Raw genomic sequence first — 24,274 nt, forward strand, 5'->3', positions numbered from 1 at the left:
ACTCCAATTGCAAATCAGGGATGCCACACTCCTCAAGGCAGACCACTGTCCTTCAATGACCACCTCAGTGGATGTTAGAGATGGATGCCACCAGCATTACTATCCATAATCACTCACGACACCATGGCGACACGTTGGCTCATGCACTGAGGGGAACTGTGGGTTTGCCTGGGTAATTCCAGCCGTGCATTTGAGAAGAGGCAACTGAACTACAAGTGAATTAAACTGGTTAAGCATGTGTTCTCCATAGGCCCACAGTTAGTGACCCTCACTGCTAAAGATTTATGATTTATTTCCAGTCTGAATTGGTCTAGATTCAACCTCCTGCCATTGATTCGTGTTCGACCTTTCCCTGCTAGACAAGGAGCCCATCACCAAGTATTTGTTCCTGCAGGGGTGGAAGCTCCCTGCGAATAGGGAGCCAGACAGATAAGGGGGAACAAGTGAACTAGGGAGACTTGGTGGGGGGTGGGGCTGGCAGCCTGCTCTAGGCTGGAAGGGTCCTGGGGGTTCCGACCTGCTCCCAAGCCTGTTCTGGCCTCTCCAGGTCCCACTTCCCATCCCACTACCAGATACCGCAGCGGTAAAACAACCTCTCTCCCCCTACTCGAGATTCCCTTTTATACACTCAAGTTAAGTATCCATCAGCGAGTTCTGGGTTTTGGTGTTTTCTTCCCAGCACACATGCGGCTCAGCCTTTGCGCTGGCTGTAGGACTGTCGATTTATTAACAAGCTTCCAAAATGGACTGGACATTTCTAGGGTTAACACGAACATCCAGAGTTAGAGCAGCAAGTGCTAAGAGAGGAGCTTTAGGAGAGAGATAAAACCTGCTGCTTTCGAGGCTGAAGCCTATCTCTAATTAACGGAGACCAGGAGATGGGGCTGGGGGCAGATTATCCCACATCTCCTCTTGCCAGGTTCTTGCAACTTCCTCTGCAGAACCTAGTGTTGCCACTTGGAATCTGACATTCCTGCATGTACCCCAGAATTTGACAGTACTGCAGTCAACCGTTTTGTATGTGCAGCACTGCCAGCTGAAAACCAAACATCACAGAGCTGGGAATAATCTTAGTCCTTTGTGAGATAAGGTCAGACAGCTGCGTACTTGCAGTTTGTTAATCAGAATGGGGGGTGGGAGAGAAAGTTATGGAAGAGAGAGTGAGTGAAGAGCCCCTGGTTTAAGGTGCCTCTAACATATTGTTGTTACAGATAGAAATATTAGAAATGTTTGGAGATAATGAGTAGTTTTTTGAAATTAGAATTGGTGACTCAGTAGCAGTTGTTATATACTGACCCACTAGGAGTCACTATAGGTTATGTGTTTTGTTAGAGAGAGCTATAAAAGATTAGGTACAAATAAATATCTTGGAGCAGTCCAAGGAGCTTTTCTTCAGACAAGGAGCTGACATCTAAACTCTCCATCAGCTGGACGGAAAGAGGGCCCCTAGAAGCCCGGCAGGTGATCACTTGAAACCATCTCAGACGATGGGTAACTATATCTGGGGTGTCTTAAACCGAGAGAGAGAGAGAGAGAGAGAGAGAGTGTGTGTGCGCGCGCACTTAATATCTAATAACTCGTAGTTCTAGTAAGAGCACACTTGGTTTTATCAATCGTTTATCAGATGGAAGCGCTGGGTTCCCATTGATTTATCCCTGACACCGCCTGGAGAGAAATAGTTACGTTACCCCTGCTTTGGGTTCTGAGAAACCCCAGGTAACGCTGAGAGAGACCGGACCCCGGGCTCTGATCCCATCTGGCTGTTGTGTGTTGCTATGATTGGCTCCTTTTGAGTTAGCGTAATCCAGTAAAAAACAGATTAAACTAACCCAAACCACCCCTCAAGGCACAAGAGCATCTCGCCAGGGCCAGCACCCCTTTAGTCCAATGCTGCATGCCTCTGTGCAGACCGGGCCCAAGTCCCTGCCGGCTGCCCAATAACACACCGGGAAAGACGCGCTTTTGAGAGAAATCTTTAATAGACCAAGGAACTCAGATGCGAACTCTTCCAGTACCTGCAGCTGAGCAATCACTGTCCATCACACTCCATACAAGGAACTGGGCACAGGCTGCACCACAAGAGGTTACAGGAGAGGAGGAGCTCGTGCTCTGCTAGCCCAAAGCGTGGCCCAGCATCACATGGGCAGCCACAGAGACTACTGGTTCCCATCATGCTCCTCCATCATATTCCCAGCTGCCAGGGCACTGAAGCACTGCATGCTGGGAGCTGTAGTCTCTGCAGGCCAGACCTCGCCACTAAGGATTTGATGCCAGCGAGACTCAGCCAGATACCACACGGCGCCCCTGAGCACACTGGTGTCAGAGCCACGCTCTCCAGGCAGGGGAGCAGCATGTGTCTCGCAGACGCTTTGGCCACTTCCGTCCTACAGCCGGTGCATGGCTGGCAGCTCCAAACTTTAATACACGGGTCCCAGCATGCAGTGCTGCATCGTAGCCTGAGCAGCCTCCACCTGCAGCAGGCAGGACCTGGACTGGCCAGGGGCTGCATCTTCAGCTGGAAGGTGAAGGCTGCAGCTGGCTCTATTCTGTGCTGGTTCAGCACAGCTCTTGGCTGAGCAGTTTGGCTCCTGTGGTTTAGAGCAAGGCACTGCAATTCCCAGGGGCACAAGAGGCTTGGAGCCGGCCTGACAGGGTCAGCCTACGCCCTGGGGAAATGGGCCTTTTTCTAGCCTGTGGTCAACAACCTCTGCGGCTCTCCTGGGCTGGCTGGCTGGAGGGTGATCCCCAGCAGCACCCATCCCCCTTGCTGTCTGTAAACCTAACGGAACAAGCACCCTGAAGCCTGGAATGCGAGTGGCTCTCTGGGAGGTGCACACAGACGCTCCCCTTCCTTCCAATTTGCTCTCCCAACAGCACAGCAGTGATTGACGGCAGCAGCCAGCGCCTCTCTGCAGGGGCGTCAGATCCGCCTACGCTGCTCTCGCCTAAAAGAACGAGGCAGAGACCACGGAGCCCCCGCCCCCCGGAGCCACACACCATCACGCCGACAGGGGGAGCGGCCTCCTAAGGAAGCCCTGTGGGACAGCTGCCCAAGGCGCGTGGCCTGTATGCGCACCAGAGAGACAGACCATTGGTGCAGGAGCTGTGCTTGGGCACGCGCAAACAGGCAGGGCCGGGCCTGCCGCAGAGGCGGTGCTGTGGGTGAAAGCAGCCAGTCCAGCCGGGTAGGGAGGTCTGTGCAGCCCACCTAGGCAGGACCAGCCATGGAGGGGGGGGGAGAGCTCTGACTGCACCATGAAGGGCCCTCACCCCCCAAGCCATGGAGGCAGCACTAGCCACTCCAAGCTGCAGCGCTGCCATGGCCTGGCCCTGTGCTAGCACATACTCCACTCGCTCCGTCTCTCAGCTGTAGGACCCACAATGCGGAGAAGCACCATCGCCAAACCCGTGCAGGGAAGACACAGACAGACGTGAAACTGCCTGAGAAAGCTGCCTCATCCCACCAGGCCAGACCTAGCTCAGCCAGATCCTCAGCCCTCCAAGCCGCCAGGAAAGAGGCCCCTCTGCGCAATGAGAGCCATGCTCTCGCTTGGGATCCACCCCTCTTGGGACAGGCCCAAGGCCAGTTGGCAGTGGCCCTGTCCATGGCTTGGCAGCCCCACAGTCACCGGTAGCACAGTGTAATGCCGCGGCCTGCCCGCTGCTCTCCATGGGGGAACACAGTTACCATACTGACTCTACAGTCTGACCAAGTATGGTGACCCGGCACAAACGGATGCCCCAGGCCGCGCACGGGAGGGCTCAGCCCCGCGCGAGAGGGGCTGGGGCGGGGCAGTCCAGGGCGGCCAGGCATGAGACGTGGCTAGCAGAATTCCGAGGAGAGGTGGATGAAGTCATCCAGGGAGCCTGGGCTCTGGGTGTAGTGTGTGGCCGAGCCATCTTCTCTCCTTCCCTTTTCCTAGTGAGATTCCAGCACGAGAGAAAAAAGAAAGCAGAGAAGGGTTTTGTCAGTCACCGAGCCTGTCTCGCCGGAGCTCTGCGGCACTCTGGGCCTTGGCTGGGGTAGCAGGTGGAGACACAGTTCCCAACAGGGGCAGTGCCCCTGGCTGAAGCCACAGCAGAGCCAAGGCCCAGCCTGTTGGAGCCATGTCTACACTGGGGTGTCTGCAGGCGCTGTCACCCCTATGGGATATACAGCTCCAACAAATTAGCCCAGCCAAGGCCTTGCTAGCCAAGCCAGCCCAACGCAGCTCCTTCCACTCCTCACCACTCGTCGCGTGTGACAAACACGTGCCCGCCCACAGGGCGCCGGTGCATGGAGCTGAAAGAGAAGGGAAGGAGCTGCCGGTCCAGGAGTCCGTGTCATGCCAAGCTCAGGCTGCAGTGCCCCGCACCCACCGCCCCTGTGAACGGAGCCCTAATGAAGTCACTGCTGTAGAGGCGCGGGTGAGGGAAACGCTGACAGGGTCCCACTGTAGCATGGCCAGTGGCTGCCCTCACCTGTAACAGCCCGGCTGGAGGGGCCGAGGGCCACAGGCTCTGCCTTTCGCTATTGGAGAGGAGGGCAGCTCTCCCTGACACCACGTGGCGGGGCCCCTGCTGAGTAGTTGTCCTTGCCAGGGCATCCATGCACCCATCAAACACCACCAAGTGGCGGCTGGTAGGCGGCTACTATAGATTCATCCTCCCCGGCGCCGTCCCCGACAGAGTGGTGAGGGCACCATGGCTGCCCCCCAGGGCAGAGCTGCCTGCAGAGTTACCTGCTGGTACTGCAAGATCCCCTTTTCCTCCTGCTGCATCCTCCAGAGCTCCGTCTCATCCGGCTGGTAGCTGCCCGGCACCATGTATTCCGCCGGCCGGTCCGTGCTGCACATCTCGCAGCCTGGCCGCGTGGGCTTGTTGATGAAGGTACATTTTGCACATGACCAGCCTGTCTGCAGAGAACAAGACAAGCCCTTCACCCACACAGCACTGAGCGAGCAGGAGGGGCTGCCGCCTTCTCCATCAACTGCCTGGGAACCACGTTCCCAGCGCCCGTGGGAGCACCCGGGTTAACAGTCTCCCCTGCAGGCTCCCAGGGAAGGTGGACTGCCAAGCCGAAGGACATGCAACAGACAAAGAAGCAGAGAAAATCCACCTCTGAAAGAAGGGGGTCAGCCCCTCCACCCAGAGCGGTGTGCGCACTTTCTCCCAGGGGACCAGGCCTCTGACCGTGATGGCCCCAAGGCAGCACCAGGCACAGACAGTGTCTGCAAAAGGCGGATCTGTTACTCCACTGCACGAGGACTGTCCTCATCCACTGCTCTTCACACCTGCCCTGTTCAGGCCTGAGTCCCTGGGCTCTTGAAGGGGAGGGTGGCGCAGCCAGACAGGGTACAAACCTGCCCACGTGAGAGCAGAGATGGGGCAGAGGGGGTGGGGTGGTCGTAGGGATCAGACGGGCACATACCTGCACAGGGGAGGGCAGGTTGGGGGTAGGGATCGGACGGGCGAATACCTGCACGGGGGAGGACAGGTTGGGGGTAGGGGTCAGACAGGTGCATACCTGCGCGGGGGACGGTGGAGCAGCAGCGGCTGGGGGTGCTTTGGACTGGCTGGGTAAGGGGTTGGTGAGCTGCAGCATGCCCAGGTGGCGGCTGATTTCTCCGATATTCATCTTCCCGCTGTTGTCAGCGACCCACGCTAGAGGGGCAGACACCAGCAAACAGACACGTTACAAACACCAGGTCTGAAATTCGCCTGGCTGAGTCAGTGCAGTTCAGCCTAACACGGACGGTCACCAAGGCCTGGCTGCGCAGGGAGCTGTGCCACCACAGATCACTGCACGGGGCAAGAGGCCTCTCCTTTGCACCACGACTGCACAGTGAGATGCTGGGAACAGCAAAGTATGCAATGCCCTGCGCTCCGATTGCCCCCCACCCCCACTGGGGGGCAGAGCACTCACCCCACGCAGGAGCAGCTCACTCTACAGGGGAGCGGAACAACTCCCTTTCCTCCCAGCACAAAGGGGCCAGCCCCCAGCCCTCACCTGGCAGAGAGACAGCTATTAGAGAGACGGGGAAGAGGGCTTCGGAACGAGTTGTACCACTCCATGGTAGGCTCTGCCTCAGACTTTTACACTTGACTTGCCAGAGGTTCGGCTCCTTTCTATTTTCCCACTAGGGTTTGACTTCCCATTTACAAAGGATGCCTTTTCGTCTCTAACTGACTCTTTCACTCTGTTGTTAAGCCAGGGTAGCATTTTTTTGATCCACTTACAATTTTTTTTATGTGGGGTATTAATTTAGTGTGAGTCTCTATTACGGTGTTTTTAAATAGTCTTCATGCAGTTTGCAGACGTTTCACCCCTGCAACTTTTCCTTTTCATTTATATTTAACTAGCTTCCTCATTTTTGTGTAGTTCCCCTTTTTGAAGTTAAATGCTATAGGGGTGTTTTCTTGTTTTCTTTTTTGGCATTTTTCCCCCTACAAGGATATTAAATTTAATTACATTATGGTTGCTATTACCAAGCAGTTCAGATATATTCACCTCTTGGACCAGATCCTGTGTTTCACTTAGGAATAAATCAAGAATTGCCTCTCCCGTTGTGGGTTCCAGGACTAGCTGCTCCAAAAAGCAGTCATTTAATGTGTCTACCAATTTTATCTCTGCATCTCTTCTTAAAGCGACATGTTCCCAGTCAACATGGGGATAGTGGAAATCCCCCATTATTGTTGCATTTTCTGCCTTAGCAGCCTCTCTAATTTCCCTGAGCATTTCACAATCAGTATCACCATCCTGGTCAGGTGGTCAATAGTATATTCTGACTGGTACATGCTTATTGGTCAAGCATGGACTTTCTATCCAGAGAGATTCTATGGTGCGGTTTGAGTCATTTAAAATTTGTACTTTATTTGACTCTACGCTTTCGTTCACATATAATGCCACATCCCCACCAGCGTGACCGACTCTGTCATTCCTGTATATTTGTTCCCTGGTATTACCATATCCCACTGATTACTCTCATTCCACCAAGTGTCCGCAATACCTATTATATATCGACATCACCACTTAATGCCAGGCACTCTAGTTCAGCCATCTTAATATTTACACTTCCGGCATCTGTATACAAGCACTTGTACATTCGGACAATATTCAGTTCCTTGCCTTCGTGTGTTAGATTTAAATGGGACTCTTACATCTGACTGTTCCTCACTACCTCCTACCTGTGCTTTACCAACTTCCAGCCTCTCCTCCTTACAAGGATATAGAAAATCTCCATTAATAGATCCTCCCCTAAGGGCAGTCTCTGTCTGAACCACATGCTCCTCTGCACCCGCTGGCTTTCCCCAGCCCGTCGACCTTCTGACTTGTACACACCAGCAATCTGGTTCTGTTGGGAGTTAGGGGGAGCCCATCCTTCCTGTGTGGGCTCCTTTCCCAAAAGGTTCCCCAGTCCCTAATAATCCTAAATCCTCCTCCCTACACCACTGTCTCATCCACACATTAAGACCCTGCAGCTGTGCCTGTCTCTCTGGCCCCACGCCTGGGACTGGAAGCATTTCAGCAGTAACAAACCCCTGGCCCAATCCTCAGCTAGGGTCCGTCCAGGTGGCTGGCTCCCCTGTCTTGGGGGACGCTGAGCCTGGTCACTCCAGCAGAGGATCTGGCCCCAACCCCACCCAGGGTTCCCGTCTGTGAGCAGTAGGAAGCACGTCAGACCTTTCTTTGGAGCCATGTTTGGCAAGGTGCTGTATCTGCGCTTCTCGTCAGTGCCAGAGCTGTCGGGGAGCGAGGGGGCCAGGGGCAGCATGACCAGTGCTTGGTCCTCCTCGCAGCGCTGCTCGGAGAGGTTGGCCCTCTTGGCTGACAGCAGATACAGGAAGGCTGTGTCTCCGTCCTTCCGAATGCCATACGAGCCTATCGTCCGATCGTCCACGCACAGGCACTGGCCGATGATCCACCGCTGCACGCTGGGGTGGAACCCGTAATCCTGGAAAACCTGCAGGGTGGGAGAAGGCAACGGACATTCCACCACCGTGACATCCCCACACGCCCGCATCCCAGCAGCTTTCAGCTCCACCCTGTGGCTTTGCGCCAAGCTGGGTTCAAACCAGTGTTCACCAGCGTTCCTCATACCCCAGGGAACCACCACCAGCCCTGCTAGAGGAGAGAGCTGACTGGATCCCCAGCTCTCTCTCCAGACATGGAGCCAGCAGCCATGCAGCACGGCTAAGAATTTACAGCTGAAGCATCTCTGGGTGGCCCTGCTAAAAGGCAGGCGATGGGCTCCGTGGGCCAGTGGGACTTGGCCAGGGGCGGCTCTCGGCTTTTTGCCGCCCCAAGCACGGCAGGCAGGCTGCCCTCGGCGGCTTGCCTGCGGAGGGTCCGCTGGTCCCGCGGCTTCGGTTCTCCTGCGGGAGGTCCGCTGAAGCCGCGGGACCAGCGGACCCTCCACAGGCAAGCCGCCGAGGGCAGCCTGCCTGCCGCCCTCGCAGCGCCCGGCAGAGCGCCCCCCCCCGGCTTGCCGCCCCAAGCACGGGCTTGGCGTGCTGGGGACTGGAGCCGCCCCTGGACTTGGCATCCCATGGCCCAGTTCCTCCAGGCAGTCGCACGAGCACTGTGTCATACCTGCTGCCTCAGCGTCCCAATGGTCATGTGAGCATGGACTCTGATGGTGATGTTGGCGGAGCACATCGCATCTTCCACTCCAACCTTCATCCTGAGAGAAGAGGCCCGGTACCCGTCAGCAGGGTCTGTGTTAGTGCTGCACTGGCTTCTAGACACACCCTGAAGGCCAGGGACAAGCAGAAATCCCAGCGCTGCCTTGCCCAGCACGTTACCTCTGTGCTCCCGCCCATGCTCCAGCACAAGGGCTTTCCCGGAAAGACGCAAGTGACAGAGTAGCAAGGGGGAGGGGCCAAGGCGTGCTGACGGTGAGCTCCCCACACGCCCCAGCAGGGGAGAAGCTGGTTCAAAGTAAAACCCTTTGCTCTGCAGAGCATGAGGAGAGGAGAGACGCTTACTGACTGTTTCTAGTCTGGTGGCACCTGAAGGCCCCAGTCAGGATTGGGTCCCTCTTGTGCCAGACCCCCCTGCCCCAGAGGGCTCCAGGGCACCGTTGGAAGGGCTGGATGTTCACGGCAGGAGTAAGGAGCAATGGCAGAGCGAGGGAGATTGGCTCCACGCAGGGAAGGCGCAGGGTGCCCACGGCCAGTGCGAAGGGCTCACCTGATCTCGTTGGCGGGGTAGCTGGATTCCTTCAGTAGGATGTGCAAGGAGGCCTGCTGCCGAGCCAGCGCCATGGCGCACTGCGAGGCCGCCTGGTCGTCCCCGAACTCAATGGCTCTAGCGAGGCGGAGCGCTAACTCCTCTAGGGAAGGCAGGAGACACCGAGCTAGGGGGAGTTTGTGTCAATGTGTCCCCACGGGGCACCGCCAATGGCCCTGCCTCGCGGTGGGCACCGGAGTGCTGCTTCTGACCTTGTGTGCAGGCTGGCAGCTAGTCCAGGAGCAGCACTCAGGCTCCACAGGGAGACTGGGGAAGTGCTCCTCCCCCGGGGTCAGCCCCTGACTCTGGCCAGCCAGGGGCCGGCGTGCAGCATCCAGGAGGAGCAGCAGCCCACGCCTGCACTGCACCGCCCCTCTGCATGCCTCAGCCGGCGTGGCCCTGTGGCACTTGCCTTGCTAGAGGGGCACACGCAGGGCGGAGGGAGAGAAAAGGGGGTTTTGTGGGAGCAAAGAAGGGCACTGGCTGAAACAACCAAGAGTTTAGTCATTTCTGTCAAGCTGAGCATCCAAACCGAGCCCCCGCACAGGCTGAGCACCCCGGCACTGATCTCTAGCCATTGTGTCCCAGGCCTACAGAACCGGCGGCTTTGAGAGAGGAGTCTGGCAGCCTGAGCATGGGGAGCAGGCGGAGCTGGACTCCTGGCCCTGGGCTTTCACGCCTGTAGCTGCCGTGCGGTGACAATTCCTGCCCTACGTGAAGGGCCAAGGAACCCTCCACTCTTCACTACCTTTATTTGAGAGCTCCAAGGAGTGAGACGCGTCTGATGGCAGCACGGGCAGCGCATTCCCGCTGGCAGAGGGCAGGGGAGCGGGCTGTGACACCAGCACACTGGGACTCTCAGCAGCTGAAAGAGAACCAGGAGACGCTGTAGCCATAGGAGACAGGACAGCCAAGCCCGCGCCACCCTTGGGAAGCTCTGGTGTTAGCTCCGCAAGGAAAAGGTGGGTCGGTATGGAGGCTTCCCGGAGAGGCTGCGAATGGCAGGGGTGCAATCGCAATCTGCCCCACCCAGGTGTTCGGTGACTGAAGGGCTAACGTCAGCTCACGCGCACATGGTCTGAAATGCTTCACCCGCCACGGTCACAGTTACCCCGACAATCGCAGCACCCAAGGGCGCAGGCACACGCTGTTTCCCTGGGTCCTCAGGGCACTCCTTTGGGCAGTGACAGCATTTCTGCTCCTCCCGTCCTGCGGGCGAGCACCTTCCCCCTTGCCCGGGGGAATCTGTGCAGTTACTCCCAGGCCCTTCCTATCTCTCCAGACCTCCTCCCACCAGTTCGCTCCCTCACGGTGAGGTTTATCTTCCCTCCTAGCAAGGGCAAGGCCAGGGCGGGAGGAAGAGACCCTGGGCAGCTGCTGGTACAAGCAGTCTCGCAATCTCATGCCAAGGCCCTGGCAGAGCGCGGTAGGCCAGGATGGCTGTGCACTGGCAGAGTGCTGCAGGGAACCAGCCAACGCTATACCAGCCCCAGCAGTCCCTGGCTTGAATTAGCACTAAATCCACTGACCAATCTGTACTAAACTCTACAGACAAGGCAGTGAGTTCTCTCCATGGCTGACTGTGGCCCGAGAGAAGAGACATGGCACCCTCACCCTGCTGGCACTCTGCCACTCAGGGGTCAAGCGGAGCTGGCTCATGGCGGCTCAGTTAGCCAATACTCCTGAGGGCTGCCACCGGGGGCTCCAGAATCTCAGCTAGCATTACAAAAACACAGATATCTAAGTCTCTAGCCCTTACAGTTGTGAGGAAACCTTTGAAAGGTGAATCAGGAGCACCCACTTCAGTAACGCATGCCAAGCCTACAGCCAACCTGAAACCACCGCCCAAGGATTATGGACTGTACCATTCATCATAGCTGAGTGTTAATTCTTAACCCTAATGGCAGCAGTGCAAACGGTAACTCTCTCTTGCTGATCACAGCACAGAGAGGAGGAACAGCCACACAAAGAATTATATGATCTGCAAGTGGCGACTCCTAGTGTCAGAGTGGGTGCTGCTTGGGAGAGCATCAGTTCTGCTGCCTGCCTCTCCACATCTGAGTCCTGCTGACGCCCAGCCTGTAAGCACCTGCCAGACTAGAACCTGGGACCATGGAGGTTCTGGGCCTCGCCATGGGACCTCAGGCCGGGTTCCAGCGGGGGGACCCTGTGAAACTAGGCACTGCAGGAAGCACTGTGGCCTCCTGATGGCCAGTGCCGGTACACAAAGCAGGAAGCCAGTCCGGGGGCTGTCTGAGCACACGCAGATTGTGTGCTTGCTTCCACTCCAGCCCACGCCTTGCTGTGGGCCCTGAACTCCAGCTCCTGACCCCGATTCATCCCCAACTCCGCTACTTGCCTCCTGTCTGTAACCTGGTGCTTGACCCTGACTCCTTGGTATCCTGATCCGGCTCAACCCCGACTCCTGTCCCCAGCTTGATAACTGACCAGTGCACACCAGCCGCCCCCAGCCCAGCCCTGGCACAGACACTGCCTGCCTGCGTCCCACCCACAACCAGTGCACAGCCCAGCCAGAGACCGGCCCCTGCTTTCCTGGAGCCCCCAGCCAGTGCTATTTGCCAGATCGCCACCACTGACAGAGCAAATCCAGGCTGCTGCTTACCACCAGAGACATGCCATGCACCTCAGATGACACGCGTCCCGCCGTCTAGACCCAGCGGGTGTGAGAGGTGGAGGCTGTGGTGCTACCCAGCTGAGACACCTTAACAGCAGCACTAAGACTACCCGCTGTCCCTATCCCCATATGAGAGGGACCTGCAATCTGCTCGTTACATACAGCGGCTACGGCCTTGGGGCTCTGGGCGAGGTGCCAGTGCTGCCCTGGGCCAGGAGAAGCCTGGCATTGCCCCTGCATTACACCCCCTGTGTGTCTCTCTCTAACACGTGAATGCTACCAGGACACAGCCCGCCCCTGAGAACCCGGCCTGCCCATCGCTGACCTTTCTGCACCTCCCGCAGGGAGCTGCTGACAACCGTCCACCACTTCTGTGCCTCCCGCTCATCTTCAAAGTGAAACACCATGGGGTCGTCTGAGCTGCTAAGGACCGTCAGCTCGTGGCACGAGGCGTTCTTCACCGTGTACGAGATGTCTTTGAGGTTATACTCTGCAATGCTCTGGGGACAGACCAAGGAGAGGGTCATGAGGCCACCCCAAGGCGTGAGCAAGGCAACATGCCTTCCCCCCACCCCCCACTGCTCTCCGGCCCCTGTCTTTGGCCAGGGCTCCAGTAACCTGGGACATTCCAGAGATCCTCTTACCAGATGTTAAGGGCTGATGCTGCGCGAGGTGCTTAAGAAAACTTCTGCAAGTGAAGTTAAGCAAGTGCCTAAGTCTGCAGGCTCGGGGCCAACAGCAGCCCCATCCCGAGGAGCTTCCATGCTGAGTCTACAAGAGGGCACGATGGGAGCAGGGCCAGCCCTTGACCGTACCGCGTGACGACCTGTGCGTGTCTGGTGAGCAGACGTGAGGATGTGACACCAAAATCCTGGGCAGTGCCCAGCTCACACGTTACCAAAACAGAAGTACCCTGCAATCCTCCACCTGTCCTAGAATCTCCTGCACCATTTCAGCCCAAGGTCTCTCACAGGAGCGTGTTTCAGCAAGACGCAGCTGGCTCCATCACCACAGAGAGAGGACACGGCCACTGCCACTTCTATTTGTCACCCTCTGGGAGCACAAAACCACAACAGACATCTAAAAAGAGTGAGCCCTAGGAATGCCCTGCGCAGTGGCTCTCGGAGGGGACCACTCCCCAAACCCCAAGGCCCCTCTGTAACAGGGTGGCCTGCCCCTTTAAGGGCCACAAGGCCTGGGGCTAGCCAGCCCTGTTCAGTTAGCCCCACCTGTGCCATAATTAGTTGCCACCCAGGACTAACTGGGGTCAGGTGAGAGTCTGAAACACCTGGGCCTCATAACAGGGCCCAGAAAGCTCAGTTTGGAGGAGGAAGCCTGGGGGCAAGTCGAGTGGCTGTGGAAGGCCCTGAGGGAAGAGCTGGAAGAAGGAGGGGACTCCGGGAAGCAGCCTGGGAGTCAGCACTCTACCCCAGAGCAGAGAGACTTCAGGGTAGCCCAGAAGGCGCTGGGAACGGAGTCTGGAGGTGGGTGGAAAGAAACCAGGCAGGACAGAAGAACCTTTGCTTGTCTGGACTTGTGTTCCCTTGGAAGGGAGCTGGAACTCCAAGTGACTGAGCCACGGGACTCTCCCAGACAGACAGAGGACCCTGGTGAGGAGAAATTGAGGGGGGGTTGCAGTGCCATTCTCTGCCAGCAGGGGGTGCTACAATTAAGGCCAAAACAGACTGCGACGTGCCACAGGGATCTCATTACACTGAGTGACTACAGAGCAGATGAAATTCTATGTTGATAAACGCAAAGTAATGCACGTTAGAAAACACAATCCCAACTCTACGTACAAAATGATGGGATCTAATTTAGCTGTTACTGCTCAGGAAAGAGATCTTGGAGTCACTGTGGATAGTTCTCTGAAAACATCCACTCAAAGTGCAACGGCAGTCAAAAAAGCAAACAGAAAGTTAGGAACCATTAGGAAAGGGATAGAGACGATGACAGAAAATACCATAATGCTGCTATATAAATCCATGGTACGCCCACACCTTGGACACTGCATGCAGGTCTGGTTGCCCCATCTCAAAAAAGATACATTAGAATTTGAAAAAGTGCAGAGAAGGGCAACAAAAATGATTAGGGGTGTGGAACGGCTTCCATATGAGGAGAGATTAATAAGACTGGGACGGTTCAGCTGGAAAACAGACGACTAAGGAGGGAGGTGGCAGAGGTCTATAAAATCATGACTGGTGTGGAGAAAAACTCTTATTTACCCCTTCACCTAACAAAAGAGCCAGGGGTCCCCAGTGAAATTATCAGGCAGCAGGCTTAAAATAAACAAAGCAAGTACTTCTTCACACAACTCAGTCATCATGTGGAATTGCTTGGCTGGGGATGGTGTGAAGGCCAAAACTACAACTGTATTCAAAAAAGAACTGGACATGTTCCTGGAAGATATGTCCATCAATGGCTATTAGCCCCATGTTCTAGGTGTCTCTAAACCTCTGACTGCCAGAAGCTGGAACTGGATGATAGGATGGATCACTCAAATTGCCCTGGTCGCTGTCAGAAGACAGGATACGGGGCTAGCTGGACCATTGGTCTGACCCAGTACGGCCATTCTTTGGTTCTAGCCACACCTATGACACCATCTCCTGTTTGTCTGACTGTCCATGTCCGGTCATCCTGTCTTCTAACATGAGCCTGACCTCCAGGGGGCAGGGACCTCACTTCTGTGGCCTGTGATGGCCCATGCACAGCCACGGCCCAATATAAATAACTTGTCACTAGTGCCCCCTCCCGTCTAGCCTTCCTTCAGGTTAAAGCTATCCCTGGTAAAAACAAAGCAGCTCTGGAGAGCTGGCTGTCCCTGCTGCCTCTCTCAGAGCGGGGAGCGGAGCTCCGCAGGGCCACGCTGCTTTCCAGACCTACCAGCAGGCCATGCATTGCCTCTCAGGGCACAGCCGGGGACCAGACAGCAGGCGGGCAGTGAAGGCACCTTAGGGTTTAATGCTGCATGTAAAAATGGGGGAGGCGCAGGAGGTTCAAGGGACATTGTCTGGCTTTTCTTGTTTTAAGTTTGACTTCCTGTATTAAACACCCCTCCCCTCCCCCCACCCCGCCCCCCCCAAAAGGTGACTAGAGTTGAACATTGGAATTTATTCCTCCCCCCAGCCATCCACAAAGCGGGCTTTCCTGTTCTCTTCTCAGCTGGGCCTGTGACATTAGAGCCAGGCCATTTCACTTTCTGGCTCCTGCTAGCCCAATGCTGGAGCCTCAGCCACCATGGATGCAGGGGACAGGGATTAAAATGAGGCGTGACCCAGGTATTTGCTACTGTACTTGGATGCGTAACTGGAAGCTGTATCGTGCCTGAGCCAATGAGAAGCCAGACAGAGCAATCGGTGACAGCCACACGCACAGCGCTTGGCAGCAGGATCCTTACAGTGAAGCCATGACACAGAAGAACACATCCGTATTCTCCTCCTGCTTTGCTGCGAACTGGCTGTTGTCCAAAGGCCTTATGAGACGTGCCGGACAGGGCCATCCGTCACGCTGGACCCCTGGCCAGAAGGAAAGGAGGCGAAACCCCATTTGCTAAACGTAGTGTGAGAAGAATTTGCCTCTTTTATAAAGTGATTGATTGTTTCTAAATCAATCACGGGGTCTCTGCACTCCAGAGAGGGGTGGGCCCTGTCTTATGCTACCCCCTGGTGGGCAGGAAGGAGCCGTCCTCTGAGAGGGAGAGAATTGCAGGAGGACTAAGGGAACTGTCAGGATGAACAGGTGCCCAAGCAGAGTGATCACATGGCTGTCCTTCCTCATCCAGCCTCCCAGCTGCTTGTTACACCCGCTCCTGGAGCCGCCTCGAAGAGGAGACTAAGTGCTGGGGGCAGGAAGCTCGTCTGTCCGTTTCCATGTTAGGACCCAGCACACCTCCGGGGGTTGGGTAGGGCAGTGAGTCCTGAGATCATTTCTAGCTGCATCATAAGCAAAGTCTGTTGTCAGTGACAAAGTGATGTCTGTAAAACCTGGCGACGGCCCAAGACAGGGATCCTCCCAAGAGGCGATGGGCAGGTCTCCAACCTAGCAGGTGCTCTCTGAGCAGGACAGAGGTCAGATATGGGAGAGGAAAAGGCCTGTGGTTGGAGGGGCAGGGAAGAAGGACGTGGCTTGAACCGGCTGCGGGAGGAGAGAAGCCCTACTGAGCTGGCCAGGCTGCAGGTAAGATCTGGCAGCTCCTCCTAACTGTGTTTGGACTGTTCCTTGGAGAAGTCAGCTCTCAAAGCTGGGATCAGGCACAGCTGGGGCTTGGAGCACTCGCTGGCCCTTCCCCCACACTGCCCCGCTACCTGTCTGGTAATTAGGTTCTTTAGCACTTTCCTTTAGGATAAAACACACATTTTGGCTCCAAAGATCCAGACTTCGTTTCCTGGAGTCGAGGAGTTTGGACCTATGACCTACTCTGCTCAATCAACTTTCCTAGGGGCTGCTTCCTGGGCTCACTTCTGCCCTATTAGCGTACACAAGCCCCCTGCCTCTCTTCCTCCACAAGTCCAGTACTCCCGCTCCAATGGCCAGGCCCCAGTCTGTGCACTGCTTCCCTAGCCGTGACAGACGTTTGACTCTTCACCGCCCACCTGGCATCTCTTCTGATCACGGGATCCCATGGCAAGTCCTTTAGCATCATCCTCGATCTGATTACCCTAGAGCCTGGAGCTCTAGTTGTGGCCCAGAACTCCACCGTGCTGGGCACTGTGCAGACACGCTCTGCCCCAGAGAGTTTACAGCCTAAGTCTAAGGCTAGACAACAGACGGATCTGAACAGCAGACTACAGGAAAACAGTGAGACACTATTAATATATGGAGATATACCTACCTCACAGAACTGGAAGGGACCCTGAAAGGTCATCAAGTCCAGCCCCCTGCCTTCACTAGCAGGACCAAGTACTGATTTTGCCCCACATCCCTAAGTGGCCCCCTCAGGGACTGAACTCACAACCCTGGGTTTAGCAGGCCAATGCTCAAACCACTGAGCTACCCCTCCTTCCCCTGGAAGGGGGTAATGGGAGCCTGGGGACTCCATCAGCTCCACCCTGTTACCCCAGGGAGGGTCTGCCTACGCAGCAAAGAGAAACCCACACCCAATGGCCAGCTCTTTCATTGCTGTGCACACTTCTGGGCTCTCGGACCCTGTGGGGTGGGAGTGTCCCAGAGCTCGGGCTGCAGTCCCAGCCCAGAGTGCACACAGCAGTGAAACAGCCCCACAGCCCGGCCCCGTGAGCGAGTGGGCTGGCAGGGTCAGCCCTGGGTGTCTAGTTGCTGTGTAGACAGACACAGAGGTATCAAGCCTGGAGGGGTTGGTTAAAAGGGAAAGTAGCGGACCTCTTAGGGTAGCTCGTGAGGGAAGGCCCAGCTAGGGCCAGAGGAAACCTAGAGCGTGTCTGGAGGCCTGGGGTCAGGGGCCATGCTGAGAATGCCAGAGCCTCTGCGGAGCAGGTAGCCTGGTGCAGGGCCTTTACATTTGTATTGTTCCTTGTAACTAATCTCCTTTCTTTTGGGATCTGCAGAAGAGTGAGCCCAAGGAGTTGCTGTGCGAAAGGCCTAGCGACCGGGAGAGGGAGGAAGCAGGGGGTCTGAGCAGATAGCCCGTAGCTGCTTAGCGAGCCCCCATACTGGAGCCCAGAGTGGAAGATGGACCTGAGTTCCCTTCCCAGCCCCGTGAGGACAGCGGCACAGAAAGCCCTGGAGAGGGGCTGAAAGGCAGTAAAGCCTGAATGCAGGCTGAAGACCTGACGTGTGGGTGTCCTGTTGGGCTGGACTCGGTTTGCCCCAGCCCGGGTGGGGCTATTGGTAGAGCCCTGTTTTTTTGCAAATGTGAAACATGGAAAAAAATGGAAAAACCCATCCTGCAGCAGGGGCTCCTGTCCTGCAGGGCTGGGCCCAGCTCCCTGCTCCAGAAATGGCAACCTAGCATGTGGGGGTGCAGCACGACTAGCTCCTGGCCACCCCCTACCCCCTGTCATCGTGACTGAGGAGCAGCCAGGCCAAACTCAAGTGCTATGCACCAGGCTGCAATGCCCAGAGCAGGGAGCCAGACCCATAGGACAGGAGCTGCTGTTCTGGGAAGAGTGCAGGGAAGGCTCATGTGCAAACCACCCCCCCCCCCCCAGGGCCTCCCCACACCCTAAGGGAGGACCTGACCCCCAGGGTAGGGGAATGCATAAAACTAAACAAGACATTTCCAAAAATGTATAACAAATGAAAAGAATGTCCCAGGGGTCTTGTGGAGGGCCAGCCATGAGAACCAATGGGACACCACAGGGCTGCAGGGGACGGCTGAGGAGAAGAGCCTGCTGTTCCATGCCCAGCCGGGTCAGGGTGAGCTACCCGTCCGCACCGGGCCAGGTCTGAGCGTTACTCACTGGTCTGGTCCCACAGCCTGGCTGTGCTTGTAGCAGAAGTGGAGCTTTCATGAAGTGCCCTCACATGTCTTTACACTCACTGCCAATCCCATCAGCTGAGGAGAAAGTCATTTGTCATCTGCTAGCAGCAGTGGGGCCAGGTTCACTGCACTGCAATCTGACCCGCAGTGTCACCAGCCTGTGTTGCACAAGGCAGGAAAACCTGGTTCTTTAAAGGGCAGATGACCCAAGGGTCATTGTGGGGCGGGTGCTGGGCTACGCTGACTCAGCCTGGGGCACTTGGGCTTAGAAAGGGGGGCAGTGCTAAGCCTAAGATGCTACAAAGGAGGATTTTTAGTGCACTGCCCTGCTCTTTCTGTAAATAACCGTCCAGTAGCAGCCTTACAGCCTGAGGGAAAATACCCCCCAGCCAGGGTTTTGCTGATGCAAACCCACCTGCCCTGGAGGTCAGCTGTGCAAGAGACAGGGTAGGGAAGGGGAGTCACTTAAAATGGCTCTTTGGTGAAATCCAACCCCAGACAGAAGCGAACTTGTCCAGAGTCCCCAGGTAAGCGATCAGAGGGGGAGACCAAGCCAGCAGAGGTACAAAATGAAGCTTGTCTCCTTTCCATTCACCCCCGCTGGAAATCCTGCAACACCCTCTGCTAGGGGACGTCCTTAGCCCTCTATATCCAGCACCGGCACGAGTCGCGCATGCAGCAGAGAGCAGGCGCCTGTCTCGGGGAAGGGAAGGGGCTGCAGCGACACAGCTGAGCTACCCACGCAGCACAGCAGCAGCAAGCAGGGAAGGTGACATGACCTCAGCTTGCCCTAGAGAACATTTCCAATGAAAGCTGAGAGGCCCTGGCCTTTACCAGATCATATTTCCTGTAGCAGCCTCCACACACGCAGCAGCGTCCAGAGAGCCCCTCACGCACCAACGAGAAATGGAGAGCTGAGAGAGAGGGAGGGACTCGGAGGCAGATGAGCATCAGGCAGATGTGACAGCATAAAGGAAAGGTTTCAGAGTAGCAGCCGTGTTAGTCTGTATCCGCAAAAAGAACAGGAGCACTTGCGGCACCTTAGAGACTAACACATTTATTTCAGCAGACGCTTTTGTGGGCTACAGCCCACTTCTTCGGATGCACAGAATGGAACATATAGTGAGGAGATAAATATACACATACAGAGAGCATGAGAAGGTGGGAGTTGTCTTACCAACTCTGAGAGGCCAATTAAGTAAAAAAAAACTTTTGAAGTGATAATCAAGATAGCCCAGTACAGACAGTTTGATAAGAAGGGTGAGAATACTTACAAGGGGAGATAGATTCAATGTTTGTAATGTCTGTACTGGGCTATCTTGATTTTCACTTCAAACGTTTTTTTCTTACTTAATTGGCCTCTCAGAGCTGGTAAGACAACTCCCACCTTTTCATGCTCTCTGTACGGGTGTATATATATCCTCAATAGATGTTCCATTCTATGCATCCGAAGAAGTGGGCTGTAGCCCACGAAAGCTTATGCTCAAATACATTTGTTAGTCTCTACGGTGCCACAAGTCCTCCTGTTCTTTTTGCATAAAGGAAAGAGCACCCCTCAACTGGGGAATCCCAGGGGCTGTCTGCCCCTTTTTGGGAACCCCTCCCTGGCACTAGCCCTGTGCACATCCACCAGAGTGAGCACTAGAGCAGACAGGGCACAAGCATTTTTACTTGCTCTGCCTGCACTAGCACTCACCACAGCAATACTGTGGAGTGGCAACGGGGCAGGGATTATTTCCTATCAAACAGCAATGCGCACAAGGCGAGCGGGGAAGGGCCAGGAGCCCCAGTCTGGAGCAGAGCAGTGCACGGGAGGCAGGTGGCTAAGAAGTTCCAGGCGAGCAGGGCAGGAAGACAGAACTCTGGGAACAGGAGGAAGGTATTTGATTGTATTTGGAGACAGGAGGCCAGGGAAGTGGAGAGAGGAGGTGAGGGGAGAGTGGACAGGATGCCCTGGCAGAGGCTGAAGGAGAGGTGGTCCTGCTCCCAGGCTCCAGCATCCTGGACCACCTGGAGTCGAGGGTGGGGGATTTAGGAAGAACGAGAGGGAATCCCAACGCCCCCTTTGCTGCTGGACTCACTAGGCTCTTTCGCAGCTGACGTCCCGCGGGAATGCCGGTGTGGATGTGCACGCACCAGCACGAGGGGCACATGTGCCCCCAGACTTGGGGCTTCAGCAGCAGTGCGGCAGGGGATGTCCTCAGGAGCCACGGTTAGGGTGGATGGCCTGGCGTGTCCCAGTGACAGACAGACTGTCAGACAGACAGACAGGGAGCATTATCTGTCTTATGGTAGCACCTAGAGCCCTAGTCAGGGTCCAGGCCCCACTGCGCTAGGCACTGCACAAACAGAACACAGAGTCTCCCTGGCCCAGAGAGTTATAACCTACTTATAAGATGAGACAATAGGTGGATACAGACAGACTTGACAGTCGAGGAGGAGGAAACAAGAGGACATTGATCAGCATAAGCTCTGCTCTCAGCACATCAGGGCCCACCTGTCAAGTATTTTGTAGGCATCAAGGCAAAGGAAAACGTTAAGGATGTGGAGGAGGAAACGAGGTGGGTTTGCAGATGTTTATGGGAAGCTCCTCCCCAGAGTGAAGGGCAGCACAGGAGAAAGCAGGAAGGGGCTTGTTTGAAACTTCAACAAGCGGGTGATGGAGGCGGGAATCCTGAGTTGATTGGGGGCAGGACCCAGCCTTTCAGTACTGACTGAGAGGTGACAGGTAGTCTGGGGACAGTCAAAGGGCCTTGAAAATGTCAACGAATAGCGATTGTCTGATGAGCTTGAGAAGGAGGAGCCAGCGTAAGCATGCAGGGGGGCGGTGACACGGTCAGAGCAACTGGCTGGGACAATGATCCTGGCCGCAGCATTCTGAGTGGACAGGAGCAGGGCAAGACAGTGTATGTGACAGCCAGAGAGAAGGATGCTGCAGTGAGAGAGATGAGATGGTGAGAACCTGGGGAAAAATTTAGCTGTGTGGACGGAGAGGAAAGGCTGGATCTTAGAGACACGAAGCAGAAATGTTGTGCGTGATCTGTACAGTCTGAATGCAAGGCTCTAGAGAGAGGTCTGAGTTGAAGGTGACACCCAGGTTACACGCCTGCGTGACAGGCAGAATGGTAGTGTTGTCTACAGTCATCAAGAAAGGGGGTAGCAGGGTGGGTTTGGGGAAGGATGGAGATTAAGAGCTTGGTTTTAGCCAGGTTGAGCTCGAGCTGCCGGCTAGATATCCATGAGAAGAGGTCACAGAGACAGGCCAAGATTTCAGTTTGGGCAGCGGGAAACAGGTTTGGGGCAGAGAGGTAGAGGTCAGTCCTCAGCATACAACTGGGAGCTGAATTTGTGTTTGCAGATGAGGTGACCACAGATAAGGTGCAGAGGGAGGCAAGATGGGGACCAAGGACAGGGCCCAGTGGAACTTCCACAGAAAGCTGCAGGGGGATGAGGAGGATCCCCCAAAGAACTCCCAGAGGGAGCGATTAGAGAGGCAGGAGGAGAACCAGGAGAAGACAGTCATGGAAGCCAAGGGAGGACACGATTTCCAGAAGTGCATGATCAACTGCGCTGAAGGCGGCCAACAGGTCAAAGAGAGGAAATGGCGGTTCTGAACTTTAGCTAGAAAGAGGTCATGAGAGACTTTGGGAGCGCTGTCTCAGCGGAGAGTAAGGGGCAGAAGAGAGAGGAAGGGGTTTAACTCGGGAAGCTCTTCAGCCTGAGGTATCCAGGGCTGGCAGAGATGAGGGGGGTGGAGTCAGTCAGTGCAAAGGGAGATGGAGTCAGGTGGCATCTCCACAGAAATGATGTGACGGTTAAAGCTGGGAAAATCCAAGTAGGTGCTTCCAGAGGAGGAGAAGAGCGAAGATGGAGCCTTCTGACAGCATGCAGCTGTCAGCACTCAGAGCTGAAAGAGTAAAGCCTCCATCAGAGAGTTAAAAGGAGAGGTTAGAAAGGTGAGTTACACCAGGAGAGGAGACTGCTGTAGACACCGGCCTCTTGGCCGAGGCATCCATGGAAGACAATGGCCAAGATCTCAGTCCGTATCTGTAACATGCTCCATGGCCTGGGCCCAGCGTAGCTAACAGAGCCTAACGTTCCGGGATGAAGACCACAGTCGACAGCTCCACTCCTCTGGCGCAATGGACTCTCTGCAATAAGGGTAAAACTCGCCTGTGCAGGAGACAGAACTTTCTCAGGGCCAGCCTGAGCCTGTGGAATGAACTCCCCCACCACCTACGGACCATCCTAAACCTCCCCACCTTCCACTTCAAGAGCCGGGCACATTTCTCCAACCTGCCTTTGCTGGCAGACACAGAGCAGTGAGTATACTACCCAAACAAAGCACCCCCCTGCACACACTTCTCCCCTGGGGAGAGGACGAGAGAACAAACACGTCAGAACAGACGCTGGTCATGTCGTTTCATACAGGCCCTCAGACCCTACAGTGATGAGCACGGTATAAGAACAGACACAGAATAAATGTCAGGCTGGGGCACAGAAGGATGTGGGGGGCGTTTACCTAACAGAACTCTGCTTCTCCGATGCAAACGCAGCTCCTTCTCCTCACTGGCCTCGCCGTACACTGGGAGTCAGACAAGCCTTCAGAATTGCCATCCCACCAGACATCATCTCATACAACAGCCAGGAACTCAATCCCCAGTCAGAAACACACACAAATCTCTACAGTCTGCTGGTCACATGCTCACAGCGGAGACTCAGGACTTTATCACCTGAATTATTCTGCAGAACCCCTCAGTGCTGTCTCATCCTGAGTTACTGTACATGATCCACAGCCACACACAGGTCCGGGAAGGTATTTCTAGCCCAGCCTTTAAGCAGAGAATGGCTGCTGGCCATGACACTCTCAGGGAAATCTGACAAGCGTTTGTAAAGACACTGTGCAAACATGGACACTTGTGACCAGTGGTGGGGGACCACCATGGGCCTCTGGAGGCCTCCCATCATCCCCAGAGCTGGGAAAGTGCAGAGCTGCCTTCCACACAGTCCCCAGTAGCTGACTCGCCTGCATCATAGGAACCCTCCTCTAAGGGTGAGAAGAGAGTTCAGGCTCCAGGGTCTATTCAGTCCTTGGCTATTCTGCTGAGACTGCCAACAAGGGGGTCAGTTGGGGCCAGTCTAATGGTGGGTCCCTGCTGGGGGCATCGGGCTCCACGGGGCTAGTCCCACATGGGCCCCCTAAGCAGCAACGGGGTGGGAGATTTCAGTCATGAAATCCTCTTCTGGAGGCAGGGTCAGTAACCAGGTTGGGGCAGCACAGGCCTGTGCAACTCCTGCCTCAAAAGCGGCTGAGCAAACGGGGCCCCTTCCTTCAGGGCGGTGGGAAGAGTGAAAGGCCCTACCAGGGGTGCAGAAACCCCAATCCTGAGGCACAGAGGGAGGGGCTGGGATGTGTGAGCTGGTGCTGACTGACCCTGGAGAGGAGGGGGTAACTGTCCTCTTCAGACCCTTCCTAACACAACCCCCCGTAACCTCCAGCACCTGCCCTCTCCCCAACCCCCTCAGTACTTACCCCCCTTCCATGTTCCCTCCCAGGCCCTCCGCTTCCTACCCCAGTCTCACCCGACCCCCACACTGCTTCCCCCCGACCCCACGCCACTCCTCCCCGTCCCCCCAGTTCTTATCACCGCCCAGCACCAGCCCGCCTTGCCCCACCCCCTCAGGTCATCTCCCTCCAGTCCTTACCCCTTCCGCACCCTGCCCCCCAAGTTCTTACCCCCTCCCCACCCCGGCCCCTTTGCCCCACCCCCTCAGGTCATCTCCCTCCAGTTCTTACCCCACCCCGGCCCTGGCCCCCAAGTTCTTACCCCCTCCCCACCCCGGCCCCTTTGCCCCACCCCCTCAGGTCATATCCCTCCAGTTCTTACCCCACCCCGGCCCCTTTGCCCCCCCCCTCAGGTCATCTCCCTCCAGTACTTACCCCACCCCCACCCCGGCCCCCAAGTTCTTACCCCCTCCCCACCCCGGCCCCTTTGCCTCACCCCCTCAGGTCGTACCCCCGCCCAGCCCC

General features: G+C 56.0%; 1 protein-coding gene across 2 annotated transcripts in view; it reads right to left on the reverse strand.

Moving 5' to 3' along the window:
• The window catches only part of SHARPIN (SHANK associated RH domain interactor), a 40,472-nt gene that overhangs the window by 15,764 nt on the left and 434 nt on the right, over window positions 1-24,274 (reverse strand). For both annotated transcript variants that reach the window (XM_045007264.1, XM_045007266.1), the window contains exons 2-8: window positions 12,172-12,346; window positions 9,960-10,076; window positions 9,173-9,314; window positions 8,573-8,663; window positions 7,664-7,943; window positions 5,507-5,643; window positions 4,722-4,895 (exon numbers count right to left, since the gene is read on the reverse strand). In XM_045007264.1, the coding sequence (XP_044863199.1) occupies window positions 4,722-4,895; window positions 5,507-5,643; window positions 7,664-7,943; window positions 8,573-8,663; window positions 9,173-9,314; window positions 9,960-10,076; window positions 12,172-12,346 (1,116 nt within the window). The remainder of the gene's footprint in view (window positions 1-4,721; window positions 4,896-5,506; window positions 5,644-7,663; window positions 7,944-8,572; window positions 8,664-9,172; window positions 9,315-9,959; window positions 10,077-12,171; window positions 12,347-24,274) is intronic.

This window comes from Mauremys mutica, chromosome 2 (assembly GCF_020497125.1).
Source record: "Mauremys mutica isolate MM-2020 ecotype Southern chromosome 2, ASM2049712v1, whole genome shotgun sequence".
NCBI lineage: Eukaryota > Metazoa > Chordata > Testudines > Geoemydidae > Mauremys > Mauremys mutica.